This window comes from Zerene cesonia, chromosome 2 (assembly GCF_012273895.1).
Source record: "Zerene cesonia ecotype Mississippi chromosome 2, Zerene_cesonia_1.1, whole genome shotgun sequence".
In the NCBI taxonomy this organism is placed as follows: domain Eukaryota; kingdom Metazoa; phylum Arthropoda; class Insecta; order Lepidoptera; family Pieridae; genus Zerene; species Zerene cesonia.
In genome coordinates this window covers 4,665,550-4,687,230 of record NC_052103.1, presented here as the reverse complement: position 1 = coordinate 4,687,230, position 21,681 = coordinate 4,665,550, and the positions used below count along the sequence as shown (strand labels likewise).

Below are 21,681 nucleotides of genomic sequence, written 5' to 3'. Positions count from 1 at the left end.
GAGGGACAAACACACGTCCTTACCAACTGTCGCATTTATAATATTAGAAGGATAGGATTTATTTTGAACAAACAACATTAATGACGTAATATTTCGAATTCTTTTTTCAACATTTTTTTTTCTTACATTATGGCAATAAGTTTCAACTATTTGCCAGTGTCAAGTTTATAAAGGTAGGGAAACAAATTTTATTTAAAGATTAAAGTATTTTTTCAACTTTCTTCCTCTCAGACCTCAACCACGTACCTAAGGATAATTCAGAAACAATTCTCTAACAGAGGTTCTAAAGATTATTTATTACTTGGGGTCACTGTAACGTAGTGATTGTTAAATAAAAGGTCCGAGAAAATATGATGAGCGGTTTTATTGAACAATGAATAATGGCGCAATCGTACAAGTTTTTTTTTTATAGCTAAGCAGGCAAACGAGCAGGCGGTTCATCTGATGGAAAATGATTTCCGCCGCCCATTAGCACCCGCGATGCCGGGGGCACCGCGAGTGTGTTGAAGCCTTTCAAGAATATGTAAGCCCTTTTTTTGAATGTTTCCTTGTCGAAATCTTTGGGAAACACCGAAGATGGTAGGTCATTCCACAAGATTGTAGTTCTCGGCAAAAAATGACGAAAAAAGCGCACTGTAGTAGACCGCCAAGCATCCAGATGGTCAGTGACAAGTGTCAAAGAATCAAAGTGACAACAGATAATATATGAAATGAAAACTATTTATTATCTATGTTTATACTTCACAGGCAATAACAATCATATGCTATAATTATTTACAAACTAGTATATTACTACGCTACACAAATGTCATAATTCCAACTATCGATATTTTCCGTGTATCATGCAACGCCACTATTAAAGCTCTTTACCAAAGATAAGTGTATGTGCTAGTGAGCGAGTCGAATTGGGCCAGCTGGCACCAAGGAAACACCACACCACCACAGAAGTCCCGCATGAAATAGCATACTGCTGTGTTTCGTTCGGTGACTGGGGAGCCGGAGGCCCATATCCTTTTCCTTTTCATTCCCAGTCCTTTCCTTTATTCCTCTTGTCAATCCCTTTCCAGGTTGAAGTCGACAATCCATTTGTAGGTCGATTGCAGACCTTACGCCTCTCCAAATGCTCATGGGCGGTGGTAGCGCTTACCTACTTCGCTTACGCTCCCAGGTGACCCACCACCTCCATTTCCGACGACATACAAAAGTATCTATACATTGCGTAGACAGAGTAACTTGTACAACATAGTATTAGGTATTTATTATAAGCGTGACATAAAACATTTTTATGATTTTACTTTAATTCGTTTGTAGTTTGTATACATAGAACTATTAATAAATTTTGCTGATTTGTTTAATATCATAATGTAATATATAAAACCTATATATCAAACCCCACTTGCGAATAATTTTCAAATTCCGACATTACACAGCAATAACGTTAAATCTTAATTAATTACCATTTACATCGCTTAAATGCAAGTCATTGTAGATATTTTCATTATTTTAAAGTCTGATAGTACTTATCTTTTTACCCTAATGCGTCAGAAGAAGGTTAAAGTTATTAATTGTACTAAATGCTTAATAATGATATTTAAAAATAATGCTTCTAATAACATAAAAAATTAAACGATGTTTTCAACATATAATAAAACGTTACAATAAAACGTTAATTAAATAGACCTTTGAATAATTTGTACCACACCAAGTTTTGTACAGCTAATAATCGTCGAGACATTCACATAAATCACCCCGCTGCTTTACCGACGGTTTAAAAGTGTGCAAAAGCGTCATTTTCTTTTGCCTCATTAAACGATTTGTACCAGTATTGCTCTTGAATTTTATTTACAACCGTTATACCTAAAGGCTATACCAGTATAGTAGAGTCAGAGTTAACGTTGTACTATATTAGTAGTACTATAACATAACATCTGCTATCATGTATAGGGCATTATGTTGTTAGTTTTCGGAATTTCTTCTTCATTAAATAAAATATAAGATTTGTTTTTGATCTGATTAAGTTGAGCTGAGTAAGTTTGAGTTTTCATCAAAATCGGCTCTTGCCTCTTTCTAGTTTTTCTCAGATTCGCAAATCGCCAACCAAGACCAGTGGAAAAAATCTATTTGAATACAACTCAAAGGTGACTAACGGACTGACTGACAAAGTGATCTAACGCACAGCCCAAACCACTGGACGGATTGAGATGAATTTTAGCATGCAGGTAGATTTAATGACTTAGGACATCCGCCAAGAAAGAATTTTGATAAATTCTACCCCCAAGGGGATAAAATAGAGGATGAAAATTTGTACCAAGATAATCTATTAGGACCGCGCGGGCGAACCTGCAGGCAAATATTGTGTTGTAACGTCACATTTATACACAGTTAAATCCTTTTCTTCGGGCTTTTTAATGTTATTATTCATACTAACCTTCCTCTTCAATCACTATTTGTTAAAAATACCCCATTAAAATAGCATAGCATACAGGCATACAGACGGCCTAAAGCGAGCTTTGCTTGTTACTACCAGCTTATGTAGTGATATGTTATATGAAACTTACAGTTCTTATGCTGATTGCATCTATGTATATTGATAATATTATACATATAATATATGTAACTAGCTGCACCCGGCAAACGCTGTTCTGCCTTACTCTTATCATTTAGGGGTATGAAAAATAGATGTTGGCCGATTCTCATAGATACCGGATAAGCTCAAAAAATTTCATCAAAATCGGTCAAGCCGTTTCGGAGGAGTATGGCAACGAAAACTGTGACACGAGAATTTTATATATATAGATTATCTTTTCATGTGGGTTTAACCAGCCAGGTGTCTATTGCTTACTTGATAAAAGCACAAATGTTATAAAGAAAAAAAATCAAAAAAATTAATAAATATTTTATTTACAACAATCAAGAAAATAGTCAATTTAGGTACAATATATAACAACCACTTTTAAGTTTTTACATAAAAAAATGGAAACTTATTTTTAATTTCTAATTTTAGAGCCTCTTTAATGTTGTAGGAATATACAAGGGGGTAAATAAAGAGAAGGGAATTGTATATAAAGCAACAACAATTTTGTTTATTTATCCAAAAATAGAATGAAAAGTTGTGCCTTTGAATCCAACATTTCCAGTAGGCTCATCTTGGAAGGTTATATACATTCTGAAAAAAAATTTAATGAATATTTGAACAGTATTCAATCAAATTATTGGCATGAATATATATTACTTCTTTTCCATCATCATCCATCGATAATAATATAATCAGTACATATAAATTACACAACACCTGACCTGCACTTGTTCAGAAAATTACTTATTTTTGTAAGAGTAAATAATATTTTTATTAAAATTTGTCTAAAAATCATACAGTAAATTTTGGTTACAGCACTGAGAATATGAATTTCAATATATTATGATGAGTGATTCAAAAATGCTAACCAGTTATGAGTATCATCACCAAACAACTTTAGTGGAGTGCATGTTATCAGTATGGAATATAATCAATTTTAAAACACATGATGTCATAGTTAGCCAATGTTGATTAAGCAAGTTCTCATAATATCCCGGTTATACAATGTGATTGTGAATTTGAGACACGTGCTTATCTATCCATATTGATGATTCTGATGAATTGGGTTATTTGAATGATTTTTCATTTCTCATTAAACAAATTAAAACCTTGCTATTTTAACCAATGGTATTATATAACATACAGTTTCCAATTAATCCATGCTGACGGAGTAAATAAATGGATTGTTTATTTTTATACTTTTTCTGACTGAGACATCTTGGTGATTAATGCTTATGTATTCATAAATGAATATTTCTTATTACGATACATATTTTTAAAGATATACTAACCTGTCTGGAGAAACGCCCAGTTCTTTTTCTACCAAGTCAAATAAAACTTTTGCATGCTTTTTATTTTGTTCCACACCAAGAGATCCAATGGACATAAGGTTTGCAATTGCACATGGCTCCATAGTGCCACCAAAACTCATGGGAATATCAGGAATTACAGACACAACGCAATACTGAAAATTAAAATAGCTTTATTTATTTAACACTTTATTGTACTGGTATACAAATAAACCTTAAATATTAAAACTTTAAACTAGACCAGCACAGAAGGCGACCTTATCACTAAAGAGTGATCTCTTCCAGGCAACCCATTGTGTATAGAAATAGTAAAAAGCAGGAGGTAGGTATTAAGTACGTAAATATTTTAACTAGAATACATATCACATGTACATATAAATATACCTTTAAATGATTTTTTATATTGTATATTCGCTTTATATTGGCTTTATATTGTATATTCAAAAAAACCTCAATTATATATTATATTATTCAATTATTCAATAATAATAATATATATTAATCAAATTTTAATACTAATTGATGGTCAAGTGGTTTTCGTTATTTATTTCACAAAAATGCAATGCACTGTAACTTACTTAACAATTTTAATTACACACGATTCTATTAAGTTTTCAGGCGTAAAATATAAAACGTAACGTAAAGTAGATAAAAATCAAGATAACAAATACAAGTTATTAATAAAAAAAAACTCGTGTACCGATTCTGGTTTTCCTAGAGCTTTAGCCAAAACTGGAACTGCTTTTACAACAAAATCTGATGGAATTTTTGATTTTGGAACATTAGTTTCGATACGGAAGTGAGGCATTACGGTGGTAGTTTTTTTTCTGAAATAAAATGAAATGAAATACATGTTCAAAACGTAATTAATAATAATAAAAGAATTTTATAACAACATTCTCACTAAGTATCAAACCTACTCAGGTTAAATTAAAAAATAATAGGTATGAAGCAAAAACTATTCACATACCTTGCAAAGCCGAGTTGAGAGTACCTAGTTTACTGCACAGTGGACAGATCAAGTAGATCAGTATTATTATACTACTCTGAAGTAGATATTGTATACTGTTCTCAGATAATATAATATTCTATAATCTATAAAAGTCAGAATAATGTTGCGGTACCATCTGTATAGTACAGATAATGTTTGGCGTGTGTTATTGTGTTACTTTACTCTATGGATTATGTATTAGAATGTTAGGTACCTACTTACTCTGTGGATGGAACTATCAAGTGGCCGGCTGGCAAACAAAAATTAATTTTGTATAAACAAATCGTTTGTTCGTTGTTTGGCTGATAGTGTATAATATATACAGTCTATATGCAGTAGTGTGTACGGTGTAATATTTTATTTTATCATTATGACATATTCAGTTCCTATCACAGTCTATTCTTATTATAAAATCATATTCATTTTATAAAATAATGTCGATTCACATCTGCCAGGCGTCCCGTGACGGCTTATTTTTTTTTTTTTTGGCGAAGCGTACGGTCGATAAGACCTTACGCTATTTCAAATGTTCATGGGCGGTTGTAGTGCTTACCCACAAAGTCCACTGTCAACTATAAAAACTTGACCCAAATTGTATAAATAAATTTACATAAAATAAAATGTTTCAACTGAGTTATCAAAACCAAAAAAGTTAAAAACATAATTTTTTTAGATGCTGGCAAGATAAAAGAACAAACCTCACTGCTTATCACAGCTATCCTTCTTGGCTTAAATAATCCTTTACATTAAGCTCAACTGGAAATATGCTTCGTGGTTCGTCTTATGGACGTATAAACATTCATAGTTAAAAAATATCTATATAATCTATGGAAAAAAAATTGCGATAAAATTGTCTATAGTAGGTTTTTCACGCAGTACCATAGAGTATCAAACTGAGTGTTGGTGCACTTTGTCAGTTGTTAGTTGTTAATGGCGTATTTACTGTGTTAAATAAAAAAATTAAGTAATAATTGATTATTTCAGGTATAGGGATTATAAATTAGGTAGATACCAGTAAAATACCTTTTGAATAATACAATAAATTATATAATTAGGTGAGTTATCCGAGTGTAATACAGAAAATAACCACTTCAATATTCTAAACAATTTTCATTTGTCTCATTGGAAGGTAGATCAAAAGATTTTTTAAAAATTATAATATACTAGCTGCGCCCCGCGGTTTCACCCGCGTAAGTCCGCATCCCGTAGGAATATCGGGATAAAAAATAGATGTTGGCCGATTCTCAGACCTACCCAATATGCTTACCAAATTTCAGAGGAATCGGTCAAGCCGTTTCGGAGGAGTATGGCAACGAAAACTGTGACACGAGAATTTTATATATATATAGATAGATAGATAGATAACGATCCACCAGAGATGAAGTTTTAGACTTACCTATGTAGGCAAATATTTATTCGAATGACTATTATTTTAATGATTAAAATAATTACAAATTGATACCTAATTTATTTTTATGTTTCACAGATGCAAATCATTCAGAAGAATTATTACTTGAAAATAGATTAAAGATATATATATCTTGCTAACAAAGAAAATTATGGCTAGAAATTTGAATAAATCAAGATATTCAGTTAAGTAAGTTAATTTTTATTTATGATTACCTCTTCATGAAAAATATATATAAAAATAAACATATATATATATATTCAGAATCAGGCCTGAAATAGTAGCATGCCATCGGGTTGCAGTGGGCTCATCCTTCCCAGTCCATACCTTCTTTCCTGTTCTCAATCCTTTTCTATCACTGATTCTTTTAAAGCACCCTATCTCTGCAAATGTTCATGAGCGGTGGTGATTGCTTATCATTGGTTACCACTTTTATATAGGTACAGTAGATCTAGATAGTACCCCAAGTCCGCAACAATGGTGCAAACTCACAATCATTGCCTAATTATATTCTAAATATATACATAAAATATATTTTTTACTTTTAACTTTTAATAAACAATTAATCTTCATCTTGTCACAACTAGACCAAATTTAAATGGGATAATGCAAGGTAACAAATAAAAAGTGATTTGTCAAAAGCGGTCAAAAGGAAATTTTTGGGTTATCCAAGCCAAAAAAGTGTACAGTTGATATGATAACCTCCTTTTTTGAAGCCGGTTGTAAATTGCGCGAGTCGCACAGACCTCGCCTCGCGGCCTCGGTTTCATTCCTAAAAACCCCATGTTCACGCGGGTGAAAACGCGCGGGAAAGTTGCTATTTTGAAGATCAATTTTTTTTTGTATTTTTTATCTTCGTCTCATAGTATGAAAATCAAATTTTTTTCATTATTTATTTCAGTGTCTCAAAATTAACAGTGCAAAAGAATCCCGTTTTTAAAAGGCTTAATAAGGTAATCACTACAATTAAATCATAAATAATAAATTACACTATCCTTCTATACTAATATTATAAAGCTGAAGAGTTTGTTTGTTTGAACGCACTAATCTCAGCAACTACTGGTCCAATTTGGAAAATTCTTTCAATGTAAGGCCCATTTATTGAGGAAGGCTATAGGCTATATATACCGTGGGCGAAGCCGGAGCGGGCCACCAGTGTAGTATAAAGCGAAGTCGTCGCCCGCGTCTATCCCTATGTATGCTTAAATCTTTAAAACAACTCGACGGATTTTGTTGGGGTTTCTTTATTAAATAGAATTAATGATTCAAGAGGAAGGTATATACCTATACTAATATTATAAAGGTAAAGAGTTTGTATGTTTGTTTGAGCGCACTAACTTCAGGAACTACCGGTCTGATTTGAAAAATTCTTTCAGTGTTAGATAGCCCATGTATTGGGGAAGGCTATAGGCTTGTATAGGCTATATATGTATCTCGGGCGAAGCCGGGGCGGATCGCTAGTATATAGTAACATCTATTAAACTACTTTGAATCTAACGCGTGCGAAGGCGCAAAAGCTGCTTTACTTTAACAATTTATAATTATCATGTCTCCTTATAATTTATTATCAATAGAATGGATGGCATTATCGTAATATTGAACCTTCGAAAAATATTTACTTCATTCGAAAATGAAATAGTGCCACTTTAGTTCAAGTTTCCGTACTTTGACTTCGGCCACACTCGGGCTCAGCTTAAATTTAATTATTATCATACATATTATTCAGTTTTCGAGCTGTCGATTCCGGTGTCCGCTGTCGCTACTGACTAAAATACAACAAGAATGTCTCGCGTTTGTTTTGTAAACACTCTCAATAATGTAGGTATTATGGCTGTATTGTGTATTGTATGGTGTACCAATAACAGTTCCGAGTTAAGAAAGTTTCGTTTTCTTTCGCCGTCATTTAGCTGTATTATGAATTTGAATTATATTCTTTACTAGCTACTCGCCCCGGTTTCACCCGTGGTATATATATGGTCTATTAGCTGCGCCCCGCGATTTCACCCGCGCAAGTCCCTATCCCGAAGTAGGAATATCGGGATAAAAAGTTGCCTATATTTTATTCCAGCTGTCTACATATTAAATTTCATTGCAATCGGTTCAGTAGTCTTTGCATGAAAGAGTAACAAACACACACACATCCTTACAAACTTTCGCGTTTATAGTATTAGTAGGATATAGTAGGATTAGTAGGATAGGATAGGAAGTAGGATAGTAGGAATAGTAGGATGTCACTCTGTGTAATTGCAGCTTTCAAACGATAAAAGAATTTTTGAAATCGGCCCAGCCGTTAATGCGTGATGACGTGACTAAGAGAAATAGGGATTCATTTTTATATATATAGATATACAAAATTTATGTGTAGCCCAATGTACTCCGATAAAATCCGGACGACATATATCTGCGCAACCCTCATAGTAGTCCTGCTGTGGGAACATATTGATTGATGATAATTATAGCACAATTATTACAATCTGATTGGGCTGGTTGAGATAATAAATATATTGGAACAAAAGAAATTGGCTAATTTAGTTAAATCTATTATAACAATTCACAAAAAATGTATTATAAATTGTATATAAGAATGGTAAATATAATAAATATTAATGGTTTTTTTCAGGATTGTCCCAATTGGTTATATGGATGTAATATACATTTAAAAAAAGAGTCCCTGGAGGCCCACTTAGCAGAATGTCCATTCAAAGAATTTGTGTGTCCTACAAACACTATTTTGAATGGATGTTCATGGAAAGGTAAAATTAAAGTTTTGTGGCCTACTGCCAAACATTATAACAAACTAAGTACTTGCTAGCTGCGCAGCGCGGTTTTAAGACAGACGATACGTTGATCAAAAGCAAGTATTTCTACCGTTAAAATGAGTTCAGTGGTATTTGTGTGAAAGGATATCAAATACCCATCTGTCATAACAAACTTTTATGTTCATAATCTTCTTATGTTATAAAACACAGATGACTGACTGGTCTATCAACGCACAGCACAAGCATCTGGACCGATTGGGCTAAAATTTGGCTTGCAGATAGACACAATGATATTATAAGGTACCTACCTAGTCATCGGCAAAAAAATATTTTGACTAAATTGCGTATCCAAGGGACTACCCCTCATCGGGGAGGAAATTTTGTACCATGAAAATTTATTTTAATGTAATATAAATAGGTGAATGCGGAATGCGGCAATAGCCAGTATGTTAATAATGAAATAGTAGTATGCTTTGCAATTGCAATTTTGTTGAAACTATTTCTTCATTCACATGGAATTATAAAATGTTTTAAGGAAATGTCAGAGAAGTGGAGGAGCACTTCGATCTTTGTCACCGAGAATTTCGTCTAACGCAAGTTAACAAAGAGAACAATCTATACGTTCAAGTAAATTATCGCATAATGCAATTGATTACTAAAAATTCCTGCAACTTTTTGCTGTACATTAATGTATTACAAAGTAGCAACCAGATTCAAATATCAGTTCAGATGCTAGGAACGAAGGAGAGCGCATCTAAATGGACATTTAAATTTCGAATCTACGGGAAAAATGAAGATTCAAGAAGATTTGTTGATTATATAGACACTTGTTATTCTATTACTGATAAACTTGATTACCAGTGTCTTCAAAATAAAGCAACAATAATAAGCTTAGATTATGCTAAGACATTTGCTAACAAGGATGTAGTTCCGTACATATTGTACTTGAACAGAGAGAATGTGGGTGATAAGAAGAAATTGCTACTCAATAAAAGTTTATCAGGAACATCAAGACCCCAGAGTCATGCATAGAAGATTATACGAACAAAGATATCTAAATATGAGAAGATAGGCCGTGTCCGCATAACTTATGACACGTATAAGCCCAGCGAGCGTACAATGCCGACGGTTCATCTCTTAAATTTGATTACATTGCAGATCTGCTTACCTTCTCTACCTTACAAGACAAATGAAGTTCAGTTAGGGTCTAGTTATGTCCATTGTATCGAGTAGTCTGTCCATTTCGTTTGTTTTATATAATAGGTATGTTTAGTACCGATATTTGTCCACATATCTCTGCCCGCATAGTTTGATAAGTGAGTGTTTCTTATAAGAGGCTTGTTAGAAGTCTTCTTAGAAGCTTCGCGACTTGATGCATCTCCTCATATTTAGATATCTTTCATTGTGAGACTTGCGATCACGCGTTAAATTGTATTTTATATGTATATATTTTTAAACTTATTACTATTATCAAATGAATGTACCTTAATTCTTATGTTATCAGATATCTACTCGAGAAAGTCTGTTACCGTTAAATTGTAGTAGACGATTTATAAAAAATGTACAGTGAAGTAAAATAATAAATTACCAATAGCGAAACGACGAAGATGTGAGTATGTGCTGCACCAAATTTTCGGAGCGACTGTTCTTTTTTGGTTGTTTTTATTTAATTTATTTTCACTGTCAGACGGTTAATTTCAACAGAAACTGAGGCTACCACGATTTTATATAACATTTGTTCGAAAAGTGGACGTGAACTAGTAGTATTTAATTATAAACTCCTGTGGTTATATACATGTATCATATATCAATTCATTAGACCCTAATTATGTATAGGTATTACAAATTATCCTTAAATGTTATTATTAGAAGGTACTGCTTATATAACAAGCAAATAATAAAAAGATAAGCCGACTGCGTCAATATCTGCCATTTTTGTAAAATCAATCGAGGAACTGCAAAGAAATAAAGCATTTCCCTTTTTCAAACTCAAATAAACAAGTTATTTATGTTAAAGTCAAAACCTGTTTTCCGTAACAACGCGTTTTTCCCTAGTTAGAACTAGTTGTATCTAAACGCCTTTGTTACAACTACTTCATACTAGGTAAAACGCGTTGAAAACTAGAATTAATTAACTGATCATTTATTTTGGTCCATACTAAAATCTGATTGAGTGGGAATCGATCTGAAGTCGATTTTAGTACTCGCCGGCAGCTACCGTTGCACGCTCGCTTGGCTCATGCGACGGTTCGCAAACAACCTTACGTCGCTAACCTATTTGTACATAAAGCCTTGGAGTAGTATATAAAAAAATGTATGATAAAACTAATTCAGTTAAAAAAGATAATGACGAAATAATAATGTAAAAAAAATGTTAAAGACTAGAATATGCCAAGTTTTGTTTCGAAAATTAATACAATAATGGGCAAAAGATTCATGATTGCATTTCGGTTTCTGCAGCCCTATATACTCCGCTAAGTACTGCTGTGCAAAATGACAGCGGTGTCGTTCCGGTATGCAAAAATCTTTGCCTGGTTGAGTTTGAGAGAAGAGTCGAAAGAGAAGATAGAGGTTACGACTTGATACACTGCTCTGGGGAACTCCGCATCATATCGCAACGAGAGGACTATGGAATTCTCCCAAACAAACTCCTTGCTCTCGGTATGATATGAACCAATTGAGCAGTGTCCCAAATGCCAAACAATGTAGTAACAACTAGTTCTAACTATTGAAAACACGGCGTAACGAAAAACGGGTTTTGACGGTAACATATACATATTAAATATGTCATCACCGTTAAATATACACAAACGGAAAAACGTTACCCTCCTTCTATCGCAGTCGGGAAAATTGATATGATCGTTTAAATAAAATAACTTGATTCATTGGATTTTTTTATTTTAATTTTATACCCTCTAACATTACAAGCTTCATTATGTTCTACTTTCAAAGTGAACATCGATTCCTCAATACATCTGAACTTCAACATTAAATATTGAAATTATTTATAATTAAATAGTTAAACAAATAAGGATTGAACACATTTTCATTGTGAATATTTAAAGCATGACTTGATAGACAAGCCGATGGACGGCATTTTGTGATCAATCGGGCCTTAGTTTTTTTATATATTTAATCTTGCCGTGCATCAAAAGTATAAGCAAAAAAAAATGAAATCAACAATGTTTTAAAAAGATTTAAAAACAAAGTACAAATTATTCTTTTTACTGCCAATCTAAGGCAAATTCATTTTTCATACTTAACAAGGTAAGCAATGCTGTACCCATTGTCATTAAAATCAATCTCTGAGTTACAAAATATAATTCTATTATGTAAGTAGTAAAGTTTCACATACATTACAATATTAAATCATTATGTGCTTCCATAAAGATTAGCAATAAATATAATTTTTTTTAGGAGGGAAGAAATTAAGAACCAAGTAAAGACAATGTAAATGTAGTGTATTCAATTTCTTCCTTTTGTTTATTCAAATACATTATACAGACGAGAAAAATACCGAGAATTTGTTTTTCACATTATTCTCACTCCCTGTACTTAATCACACATTTGCATATACACCTTCTCATCTCTTATAATCATACATATAAAGCAGAAACATCAAAATGACTAGATAACTTATAGTATAAAGTTCTTGCTTAAAATCTAAATTAATATAAATGGTGTTTCAAAAGTGGCAAACTTAAGTGCTTAAGTGTGAGAAAGAACAACTCTAGTGACTCAAAACATTTAGTGGAAATAAGTTACACTCATATTTTTATAGGCTTCTTTTTCACATTTCAGAATTCTCATAGATTTCTATTTCCAATTGAAATTAATCATAAATGACGAATTATACATACAATTAGGTAATACAAAATAAAATAAATGCATAAAGTATTTAAACACGGATATCAGTTACATTATTCATAATTTTTTTATGTTATTACATGTTTAATAAATATTATGAACACATCTACTACATAACAACCAATTTTGTTACTTATACATATTGATGGAATGTTATATACTTATATCTATTTGAGATTTTGACAATATCATTATTGTTGCTAAAAACAATACATAAAAATGTATTGTTTCTGAAATTAAAAATACTAAAATAAATAAGAACTATGTTTGCTTTTACATCCCTTCTCATAAAACACAAACCAAAAGCCTTTTTACCATTTTCATTTTTTAAAATATCACACTTTGAAAACAATAGTGACTATATAGTACAATAGTACATTTTAGTGCCGAGTTAAAAATTTATGACAAAATATTTCATATGTTTATACCTCCATTATAGGCATAGTCGGCTTTATTGTGCATCACAAGATGGTTGTCAACAAAATAAAAGCTGTCAGAACATGTTTCAAAAGGAGCTGCAATCATTTCTTCAACTGAAATATTTGTAATACCACATAATTAGTTAATCTTTTCATGAAATAAAAAAAAAATCAGATAATTATTAGGGATGGGCCAAATTTAATTTAATATTTGGCTTTACAAAACTGGGCGACTGAAGAAATGAGGTTTAGTTATCCATGCCAAATATTTGAAAAAAAGTTTGTTGTTGGTTCAAACCTATCACTAATTATTATCATCAGAACAATAACTTACCAAGATCTGGAGGCAATGTTGGAAATTCATATATATGTTCACAAGTATTTTTTGAAAATGGAATACAGAATCCAAATTCAAAATCAAATGTCTTCAGTAAAGTGTCTCTAAAAAAATGCTTTTCAATCATTCTAAAATGGTTAACTGGTCTTGCACCAACAGTGAACTCAACCCTGAAAATTTAATTTATATTTGTTACTGTTACTAAACATACTCAATTCAAATTATATTGATTACTGGCTAGAATTCACACTTACGTAGCACCAACAGTTCGTAATTTTAGAAATTGAGGTGTAAATTGATACCGGACAAATCTTCCCGCATTAGGATCGAGTGGTTCTTCAGATCCATCCTCCGCACCCTCATTATCTACCCCAAAATCTGTTGGAGGCTTCGCAATCTCAAACAAGACCGTTCCCGTTTCCAAATCCCTTATTTTAAATCTCGTAAAATCTATATCGTATACATTCGCTTCAGGGCTACATAAATATGTCTCCGTAATTTTATCTAACTTAAGAACATCATCTGGCGTTACTTGACTCAAAATTTCCTCCCTGTTTGATTCAAGAAGCGTTATTGATTCACACTTCTTTCCAACCAGGCTCATTTTGAACAAGTTATTGGTTTTAACAAGAATACAATGTTTTAAAACATTTGCAATCAAAGTAAATTTATAGTAAATTGCATTTCAAATTCACCAATATGCATTCAATAACTATACCAATTCTTTACGCTTACTTTCCAATACTTTTATGGTTTTTATTCTATACCATCGACATAATACTTTGATACCAGTTGGCACTTAGCCACCCAACAGAAAATCAGCAGTGCCAAAATGACAAGCGCTTGACAAATGACAAATCACAGATTAAGAACTAATGACAAATGTCAAAACCCTAGTGGCTAGCGGTCTACTAACAACTAGAATACGATCAGTGAAGTTTTGTCAACAAAATAATATTACATATGTTTATAATATGAATCTAAATAGGCACATTTAAATGTGAAATTAAATAAAAGTAAACGATAAATAAGTACTTACAAGACAATATTCCTTGATAAAACCTTTTACAAATTTGTTCTGAACGCAGCCTATTTGTTGACGCAATATCCGCTGTATCATGAAGTGAAGCATGCGCCTTGTCATATTCAGTCATTGAATGGTCAAAGATTCATTAATTTACAAAATCGTATAAATAGGGCCAGCGCTCAAGTGTTGAACTGTGATAAGTTTATTCTAAGGTTGTAGTGAGTAATCTAATGTGCATATAAGTGAAAAAGTACAATATCAAGATGCTTATCAAAGAATAGTGAGTATTGTTAAAGGTTATATTCTGTAATTGCGAAAATAAATCGATTTTTTAACAGTCAGCAAAAATCTGTAGAGCGTTGCTTTCGTAAGCGGTTTTTTCACATAATGTTTATCAAAGTACGATCAATATTTAGCTATAAAATATAATTATTAACCAATCAAAATGTATTCTAAAATTTAAATTAAATTAATTTAAATTAATTTTATTTTATGTATCCTAAAGCCGAGCTTGATTTAAAATTTTTGCGTCACTATAATAAATAAAAATTATTTTTCTTTTTCAGTCGTGTTACCCTTCCATTAACAGTTGAAGAGGTAAGTTTTTCCTAATTTGAGATAATTGTATTAAAAAAATGTTAAATCTCTATTTTTTACATGAACCATTCTTAAACCAAAGTACCCTTTTAACCAATTTATCAATGGAGTTAATTGCAATTACCATACAATTGATGGCTTCAAGGAGTAATTTTGAAATAATCAGTTAGATAATAAAAATGATACATAATATCTACAGTGAGATGATATCAAATTATTTACGCAAATTATGAAAAATAGTCTAAGTCTCCAAATTATACAATAATTAGTTTATAAATTAATAATAAAAATACTGTTTGCTTATATTATCGCAGAATAAAATAAAACATATAAAAAATATGAGCTGCAACAATGTTATTCTGTTGAGATAAAACAATGATATAGGTGAAACAAATGAATAAAAAAAATATTGTAAATGCTCTTTATATGCCATTTAAAAAATCATAACTGCTCTTTAGAACTATAAGTTGCTTATCATCTCATATGAAACTGCTAAATAGTAATTTCTCATTTTAAAACCTTCTTAACTGTCTGGTAATTACATAAGAATTAACAATCATACAAAATAATTAAATTATTCCACACTTTTACGATCCTAATAGTTATGAAATAATGAAAATATTGTTTATTCATAAATCAAACACCTATTTAGAAAATCAATGTATGGCAAGGCATGCTTCTATATGCACACATTTCTTTATCAGATTGTATGTCAAATATATAAGTTTAGAGCAAGCTGTAAATAAAGTCCAGATGTTGTTTTTTTGCATTACAAATACATGAGTCTACTTAAAATTGTAGATGATCATTAAATAGCATAAACAGCTAAGGAAGTAAGCAGATGCATATAGAGTACATACATGCAGTATTTTAAAATGCACATTAAGTTTTATAATTTAATTAAAGTAATTCAAATGAACACAATTTTTGATCTTTGTATGATTTCTATCATTAAATTCAAATATTATTTCAATTGATATCATTGGCAATATTTAGGGTACAGTTGTAAAAGAAAATTTAAAGGCATATTATGTAAGTCACATATAACCACATAAATAATATAAAATGTCAAACAGCCGCATGATACTTTTACAAATAGTATTTGCTTTATCAAGTTCTTTTAGAGAAATTTTATCCTCTTAAATAACAATATTGATAAATGCCATTAAAGTACATGATGTAATATTATTGATTTTAATTGGTTTCGTTGATGGGTGTGGTAAATACATTGTTGGAAATTGTAGAATGCTGTTTCACTTTCTTTTCAAACATAATGGAATGTTTTCGCTGAGTAAAATTTTCTATCTATGTTATTAAGATTACTTTCCCTTCAGGTAAAAATCCAAAATTACATCTTGTATATTATTTTGTTTATGATTATGGAAGAATGTCTTACACAAATCTGTATAATTTTGCACATATACAAAATACTCAATATACGATTTTTTGACACAGATGAAACCTATGACACCCTTGAAGGCAATATTCGTGTCAAAAAAACACAAAGCTTCAACCAAAGGTCCTTGAGAATAGACAGACCATTGACAAAAAGTCGAGTTGTGTTAGCCAACGAGCTATAGCGGCCGCCGCATCAGTCGGTCAAGGTCTTATCTCCGCGAATGTTATGTGATGTAGTTCACAAAATGTTAATTATATAACTGGAAAAGTGTAATCTTTCAATAGTTCCTACCTAGATTCTTTATAATACAATGCCGCACACTGTTTTGTATTGTCGCTTTGTCAACCTCTTGATTCCTTTAATAATATATAACTAGTATATATAATAAACATATGTGAAAAAAAACCTGTTATACAGATACATATATGATATAATATTATATGCTAAGTTGTACTTTTTGTAACTATATGTTTGACTCAATTGCGTCATTCTCAAAAAAGGTTGTTTGTGTACGACGACGCAGATATAACATGATTAAAATTACTTTGTAATTTCATTTATTTTTGCGTCAACCTATTCCTTATATTGAGTACCATTGTCGTAATCTCTTTTAATACGATACATTGCGGTTACAACTCGGATTCGTGCTTATTTAATAGATAAGGCAAACTAATTGTAATAGATCATAAAAATATGCTATTAAAAACTTGAATATAAACGTGTGGTAGAGTAAATGATCGAGGACTTTATAACGTAAATACATAAAAACAAGAATTCATATTTCTAAGATACACCATCAAAATTTGCCATTTTGCAGAAAACACTTAACATATCTTATTATGAGATTGATTTCTGAATTCTGACCACACACACGAATGCGTAAACTTTTTTTTGTGAAATGATCTTTATTATTGTATATTTTTCCTAGTACCAAGTCGCACAGTTGTACTGCGTGGCTGAGGTGTCCAAAAATGAAACCGGCGGCGGCGAAGGAATAGAAGTTATAAAGAATGAACCATTCAAGGACTACCCTCTTCTCGGTAAGACAACACAAAACATTATTATAAGACGTATTATGTGTATACAATTTTGTAAATTCCATGATCAACTCGTATCCCCATTTAATAATATGGGGTTGTGAAAAAAAAACCTGTTTTATTTTAATAATTACCTTGCGTCACTTATTTATTGGTTTTGCTTTTATTAAAATGCGCTCGCGTATATTTATGTCAAATGTTGTAACATTGAACGCGTAATTTAGCTTCATAAATTTATATAAAATTTAATAAATTGATTATCTTAATTTAAGAATTTTGGTCATCACTATGTTTACCTTGATTTATACGTTTATATGTGATATGGCCTGTGGAACATATATACTATATAGCATAATATTTTAATTCTTCCAGAGATTACCAACGACAACGTCATACACTCACATTTTCAATAACTTAACGTTTAATAATATTATAGGAATAGGTGATTATTATAGTAACAGTTCCTATGTCAAATATGCTACGAAACTGTATGAGGCAGTGAGCTAGCTTGAATTTCCGTTCTGCAAATTTTATTGTTACTAGGATTGCACATTGTTCAAAATTAGAACTTATCACTAACGACTCTAGCCTGCCTTCCACAGTCCACTGACCATATAACATACATTAAACAAATTTCAATCGTAATGCGAACTCAATGATAAATTATAATAGGATATAGGATAGGACGACTCATAGCGTATAAATCTCTATCTCTTATCTATATATATAATTATCTTGTCACACTGTTAGTTACCATACTCCTCGGCTGGAACGATTCTCAAGAAATTTTGTGTTCATATCGGGTAGGTCTGCGAATTGGTCAACATGTATTATTTATACCCCTGCTTGATAAGAAACAGTCAGAACAGCGTTTATCGGGTCAGATAGTAGCTTTATAATTTTTCTCTCCACAATATATTAGTAGATTTCATTACGGTGTAAGTTACTTGAGTCACCATAATATACTTTCCCGTAGGGACATTACAAATTCAACATATCAGCTGCTTCAACACTATCACAGTGTATCATATCAATGCTTTAGTGCAAAATATTAAATACACCATTTAATATTACGACCAATTTATCAGTTCAATCCATTAATATTTTGATTAAAATCGATTATAGACATGTGAAAACGTGTAATCTTATCGCATAACTTTATCGACTTATTTTCACTTATCCTCACGCTCTATATTTTTTTTTATGTGTAAACACTTCATTTAAATGTTTTAGCTTTAAGCTAAAAAATATTCTTCAGTCTAGAATTATTCTAAAAATAGATACTTATAAATACTTATAAGGAGGGGAGGGCAATTTAGAATTAATATTGCAAGGGGCGAGGGACGGAAGGAAGGAACGCGAGAGGAACGAGCCCGAGCTATGGCGTATGTAGCTCGGAATAATGTAAACAACTCGGGCTACGATTTAGGGGCTGCCGCGCGCATGTTTAAATGCCGTTTTCATCGTTAAGATACATTATTTTTATTAACGATTTATAACAACCGCGTCAATTTTGGGTTACTTATTTTGATAAACTTCATGTTCTTTTGGTTTTGTGTCGAATTCCTTTTTTTCAAAATTCAGCTGTCTAAATATGTGAATGAACGTCTATGGAATATGCATAGGGATACAGACCACGAATTAAATTTAAAGACATTGTGGACCAGTTATGTATATTTAAATATTTCGTTGATTGACGTTATTCATAAATGTTGCATCTTTTATATGAGCATCTTTAGAATTGATTTCTTTGAATGAGGTTTTAAAATATAACTGAAATGCTATGTTTGGGGCATATAGCCTGAATAATTTATGTACTTTCTTCACGGCTTTAAGCATTGAAATCATGCACAGACGTTGGGATGTCGTCATCAAGTCTTATACATAAATAAATTCATGTTTACATTTTAGTAATCCTTTATATTTTTAGATACGGTACAGTTCTCTATAACAGGAAAAATAATTGAATGAAGAAATCATATGGGTGATAATAACGATTTATACGTGTAATACTTTATTTCAATGCATTAGTATTTAATGTGTTAAAAAAAGATGAACAATTTTCTGCCGGTGATATTTTGTTGTGGAACTTATATTTTAAAATAACATGTGTCATATTTGGGTTTGTAATCCATCTAAACAACAAACATTTCTCTACCAATCCATACATATTTTCTGGTTCATATATAAGCACATCTTTATGCGGGTATAATATTATTTGAATAATTAAATTACTCTACAATAGTGACATAAAATTGGTAAACTCCCTATCGTTCGTTTTGCGCAATAAAATAATAGTCTGTAACCAATTCATTCTTTCATTCATACATTGAATACACGAGAAAATACTTTACATAATACTTTATCGAGCTAAGGAGCAGTCGTATAGCCTTATGTAATGGCTTATGGCTATATATGCCGCCTATAGGCACGCGGTATGCACATTGCACACCTATTAGTCGTTGATGGGATTTGAGATATTAATAGTATTGTAGCATAGAAAGAAAATGTTATCAAATTTAGAATTAACATGGTGAATTTTCTAGCAAACAACAACAATAAAGCAGCCAGTTCTAAAACGTCTGATGGCAAAGCAAGCTTTTCGGAATGCACTACTTGTCCCCCCTGTCTTGATGATGGTAAATGAGCGAACATTGAGTTAATGTAATGTAATGTAAAAATGTATTAGGATGTCGAGTTGTGTATGCTATTTTCAGTAATTTGAGATTTTATTTTAGTTAAGTAAAACGAATATTATATGGTAATCTATAGTTTTGCGCCGTAGGTCAATGTGATTTAATTCTCAAAGAACATTACAATTCAAAATAGGTTAATCCTGTAATATGTTGATATTTTAAAGTGCTATCTAATAAATTCGCCAAATGTAGTGTATAACTAACTAGCGATCCGCCCCGGCCTTGAATGTGGTACTTATATAGCCTCAGGGATCACATATATACCCATCGATGATTTTTGGAAATCGGTTCAGTAGCGCGTGAGATTAGTGCGTTCAAACAAACGAAGACTAGTGAGCTTTATAAACAAAAGTATTGATTTTGCTTACGAAATACGTAATATGACATATTTTTATTGTTCGCCGATTATTTTATAATGAACTTCACTCTAATAACGTAATTTAATTTATTAAAATTTTTGTTAAAAAAAAATACCTTAATTTGAATATTCAAAGGCCAAATCACTGTTGTTTAAAAATATCACAATACGATTTACTTTGGCCATTATATTGATAATTAAACAAGCCTTTAGAGAGAACAATACATTTACTTACAATTGAATTCAAAATTTTAGCAGCATAAATGAAATCATAAATGTATTATTAGATTTTGTTGTGTGATTGTTTCTATAAAATGTGCGGATTTGAGTATTTTATCATTTACAGTAACATTGTATAGTTATTCATTGCAGTCGTAAAGAGTAATAAAAATAGTACAATTATTCAATATTATACCAGTATTTTATTAATGTACCGTAGATAATAACTTGCATTTTAGCTTTAGCTCTTATTATCGTATTGTTATCGCAAACGTTCTATAGAAATACATAGAATATATTATCATTAAATACATATATTTGAGTTAGGTTTTATTTAAATTGAATATTACGAACGAGATTTAAAAAAGGCTTTAAGATGTATATAAATTCTGTTGTGAAATTAAAAATCTGCAAATTGTAGAATGTATGAAAATATCATTGTTCGCTTAATCAATTTTTAGCAAGATTACGCCAGTGTGATAGTGACGTCACGTACCAATTTACACAAGTGCGGTTATGTTTGGATAGGTGTGGTTAAAATAAAACCCTTTATTACTTCCTCGCGTTTGTCTACTTATATATTATTATCTGCATTACATACACAATGGACTAACGACTTTGTCTTATGTCTTTGAAAGTGGTTAATTGTAGAGTACATTAAGTGACCCGTTTTTTTTTTTTT

The 21,681-nt window shown here is 31.4% G+C and overlaps 4 protein-coding genes across 6 annotated transcripts in view; 2 read left to right on the top strand and 2 right to left on the bottom strand.

Moving 5' to 3' along the window:
* Nucleotides 1–2,883: 2,883 nt before the first annotated feature.
* LOC119834462 (macrophage migration inhibitory factor-like) lies at nucleotides 2,884–5,013 on the bottom strand. The gene is made up of 4 exons (XM_038358832.1): nucleotides 4,856–5,013; nucleotides 4,586–4,712; nucleotides 3,868–4,040; nucleotides 2,884–3,166 (listed from the first exon to the last, which is right to left on the bottom strand). The coding sequence occupies exons 2-4, from the start codon at nucleotides 4,691–4,693 to the stop codon at nucleotides 3,088–3,090; spliced, it is 360 nt and encodes a 119-aa protein (XP_038214760.1). The 5' UTR covers nucleotides 4,694–4,712; nucleotides 4,856–5,013; the 3' UTR covers nucleotides 2,884–3,087.
* Nucleotides 5,014–5,761: 748 nt separating this feature from the next.
* Nucleotides 5,762–10,082, top strand: LOC119832668. Of its 3 annotated transcripts, none has more exons than XM_038356387.1 (5): nucleotides 5,762–6,005; nucleotides 6,363–6,473; nucleotides 7,186–7,237; nucleotides 8,905–9,037; nucleotides 9,579–10,082. In XM_038356387.1, the coding sequence occupies exons 2-5, from the start codon at nucleotides 6,436–6,438 to the stop codon at nucleotides 10,073–10,075; spliced, it is 720 nt and encodes a 239-aa protein (XP_038212315.1). In that variant the 5' UTR covers nucleotides 5,762–6,005; nucleotides 6,363–6,435; the 3' UTR covers nucleotides 10,076–10,082. The 3 variants fall into 3 exon arrangements, with proteins under 3 accessions (XP_038212315.1, XP_038212307.1, XP_038212323.1); XM_038356379.1 differs by having other exon boundaries at nucleotides 5,763–5,931; XM_038356395.1 differs by having other exon boundaries at nucleotides 5,764–5,880.
* A 1,842-nt stretch (nucleotides 10,083–11,924) lies between these two features.
* LOC119832688 (protein unc-119 homolog) lies at nucleotides 11,925–14,505 on the bottom strand. Its single transcript, XM_038356408.1, has 3 exons — nucleotides 13,921–14,505; nucleotides 13,664–13,836; nucleotides 11,925–13,443 (listed from the first exon to the last, which is right to left on the bottom strand). Exons 1-3 carry the CDS (start codon nucleotides 14,268–14,270, stop codon nucleotides 13,325–13,327), a joined length of 642 nt encoding a protein of 213 aa, XP_038212336.1. The 5' UTR covers nucleotides 14,271–14,505; the 3' UTR covers nucleotides 11,925–13,324.
* Nucleotides 14,506–14,797: 292 nt separating this feature from the next.
* Nucleotides 14,798–21,681, top strand: part of LOC119832944 (phosphatidylinositol transfer protein alpha isoform) — a 22,298-nt gene continuing 15,414 nt past the window's right edge. The window contains exons 1-3 of the mRNA XM_038356778.1: nucleotides 14,798–14,973; nucleotides 15,260–15,290; nucleotides 17,618–17,729. Coding sequence (XP_038212706.1) covers nucleotides 14,957–14,973; nucleotides 15,260–15,290; nucleotides 17,618–17,729 — 160 coding nt within the window. The 5' untranslated portion in view covers nucleotides 14,798–14,956. The remainder of the gene's footprint in view (nucleotides 14,974–15,259; nucleotides 15,291–17,617; nucleotides 17,730–21,681) is intronic.

What these genes read in the sequence shown, in the direction of transcription:
- LOC119834462 (XM_038358832.1), bottom strand. Translation starts at nt 4,693, where the DNA reads ATGCCTCACTTCCGTATCGAAACTAATGTTCCAAAATCAAAAATTCCA. An exon ending in CTCTAGGAAAACCAGAATCG is followed by an intron (nt 4,041 to 4,585) that starts GTACACGAGTTT and finishes TTTAATTTTCAG; the next exon opens with TATTGCGTTGTGTCTGTAAT. An exon ending in CTGGGCGTTTCTCCAGACAG is followed by an intron (nt 3,167 to 3,867) that starts GTTAGTATATCT and finishes ATTTTTTTTCAG; the next exon opens with AATGTATATAACCTTCCAAG.
- LOC119832668 (XM_038356387.1), top strand. Translation starts at nt 6,436, where the DNA reads ATGGCTAGAAATTTGAATAAATCAAGATATTCAGTTAA. An exon ending in TTTTTAAAAGGCTTAATAAG is followed by an intron (nt 7,238 to 8,904) that starts GTAATCACTACA and finishes GGTTTTTTTCAG; the next exon opens with GATTGTCCCAATTGGTTATA. An exon ending in GAATGGATGTTCATGGAAAG is followed by an intron (nt 9,038 to 9,578) that starts GTAAAATTAAAG and finishes AAATGTTTTAAG; the next exon opens with GAAATGTCAGAGAAGTGGAG.
- LOC119832688 (XM_038356408.1), bottom strand. Translation starts at nt 14,270, where the DNA reads ATGAGCCTGGTTGGAAAGAAGTGTGAATCAATAACGCTTCTTGAATCA. An exon ending in TTACGAACTGTTGGTGCTAC is followed by an intron (nt 13,837 to 13,920) that starts GTAAGTGTGAAT and finishes TTAAATTTTCAG; the next exon opens with GGTTGAGTTCACTGTTGGTG. An exon ending in AACATTGCCTCCAGATCTTG is followed by an intron (nt 13,444 to 13,663) that starts GTAAGTTATTGT and finishes CAAATATTTCAG; the next exon opens with TTGAAGAAATGATTGCAGCT.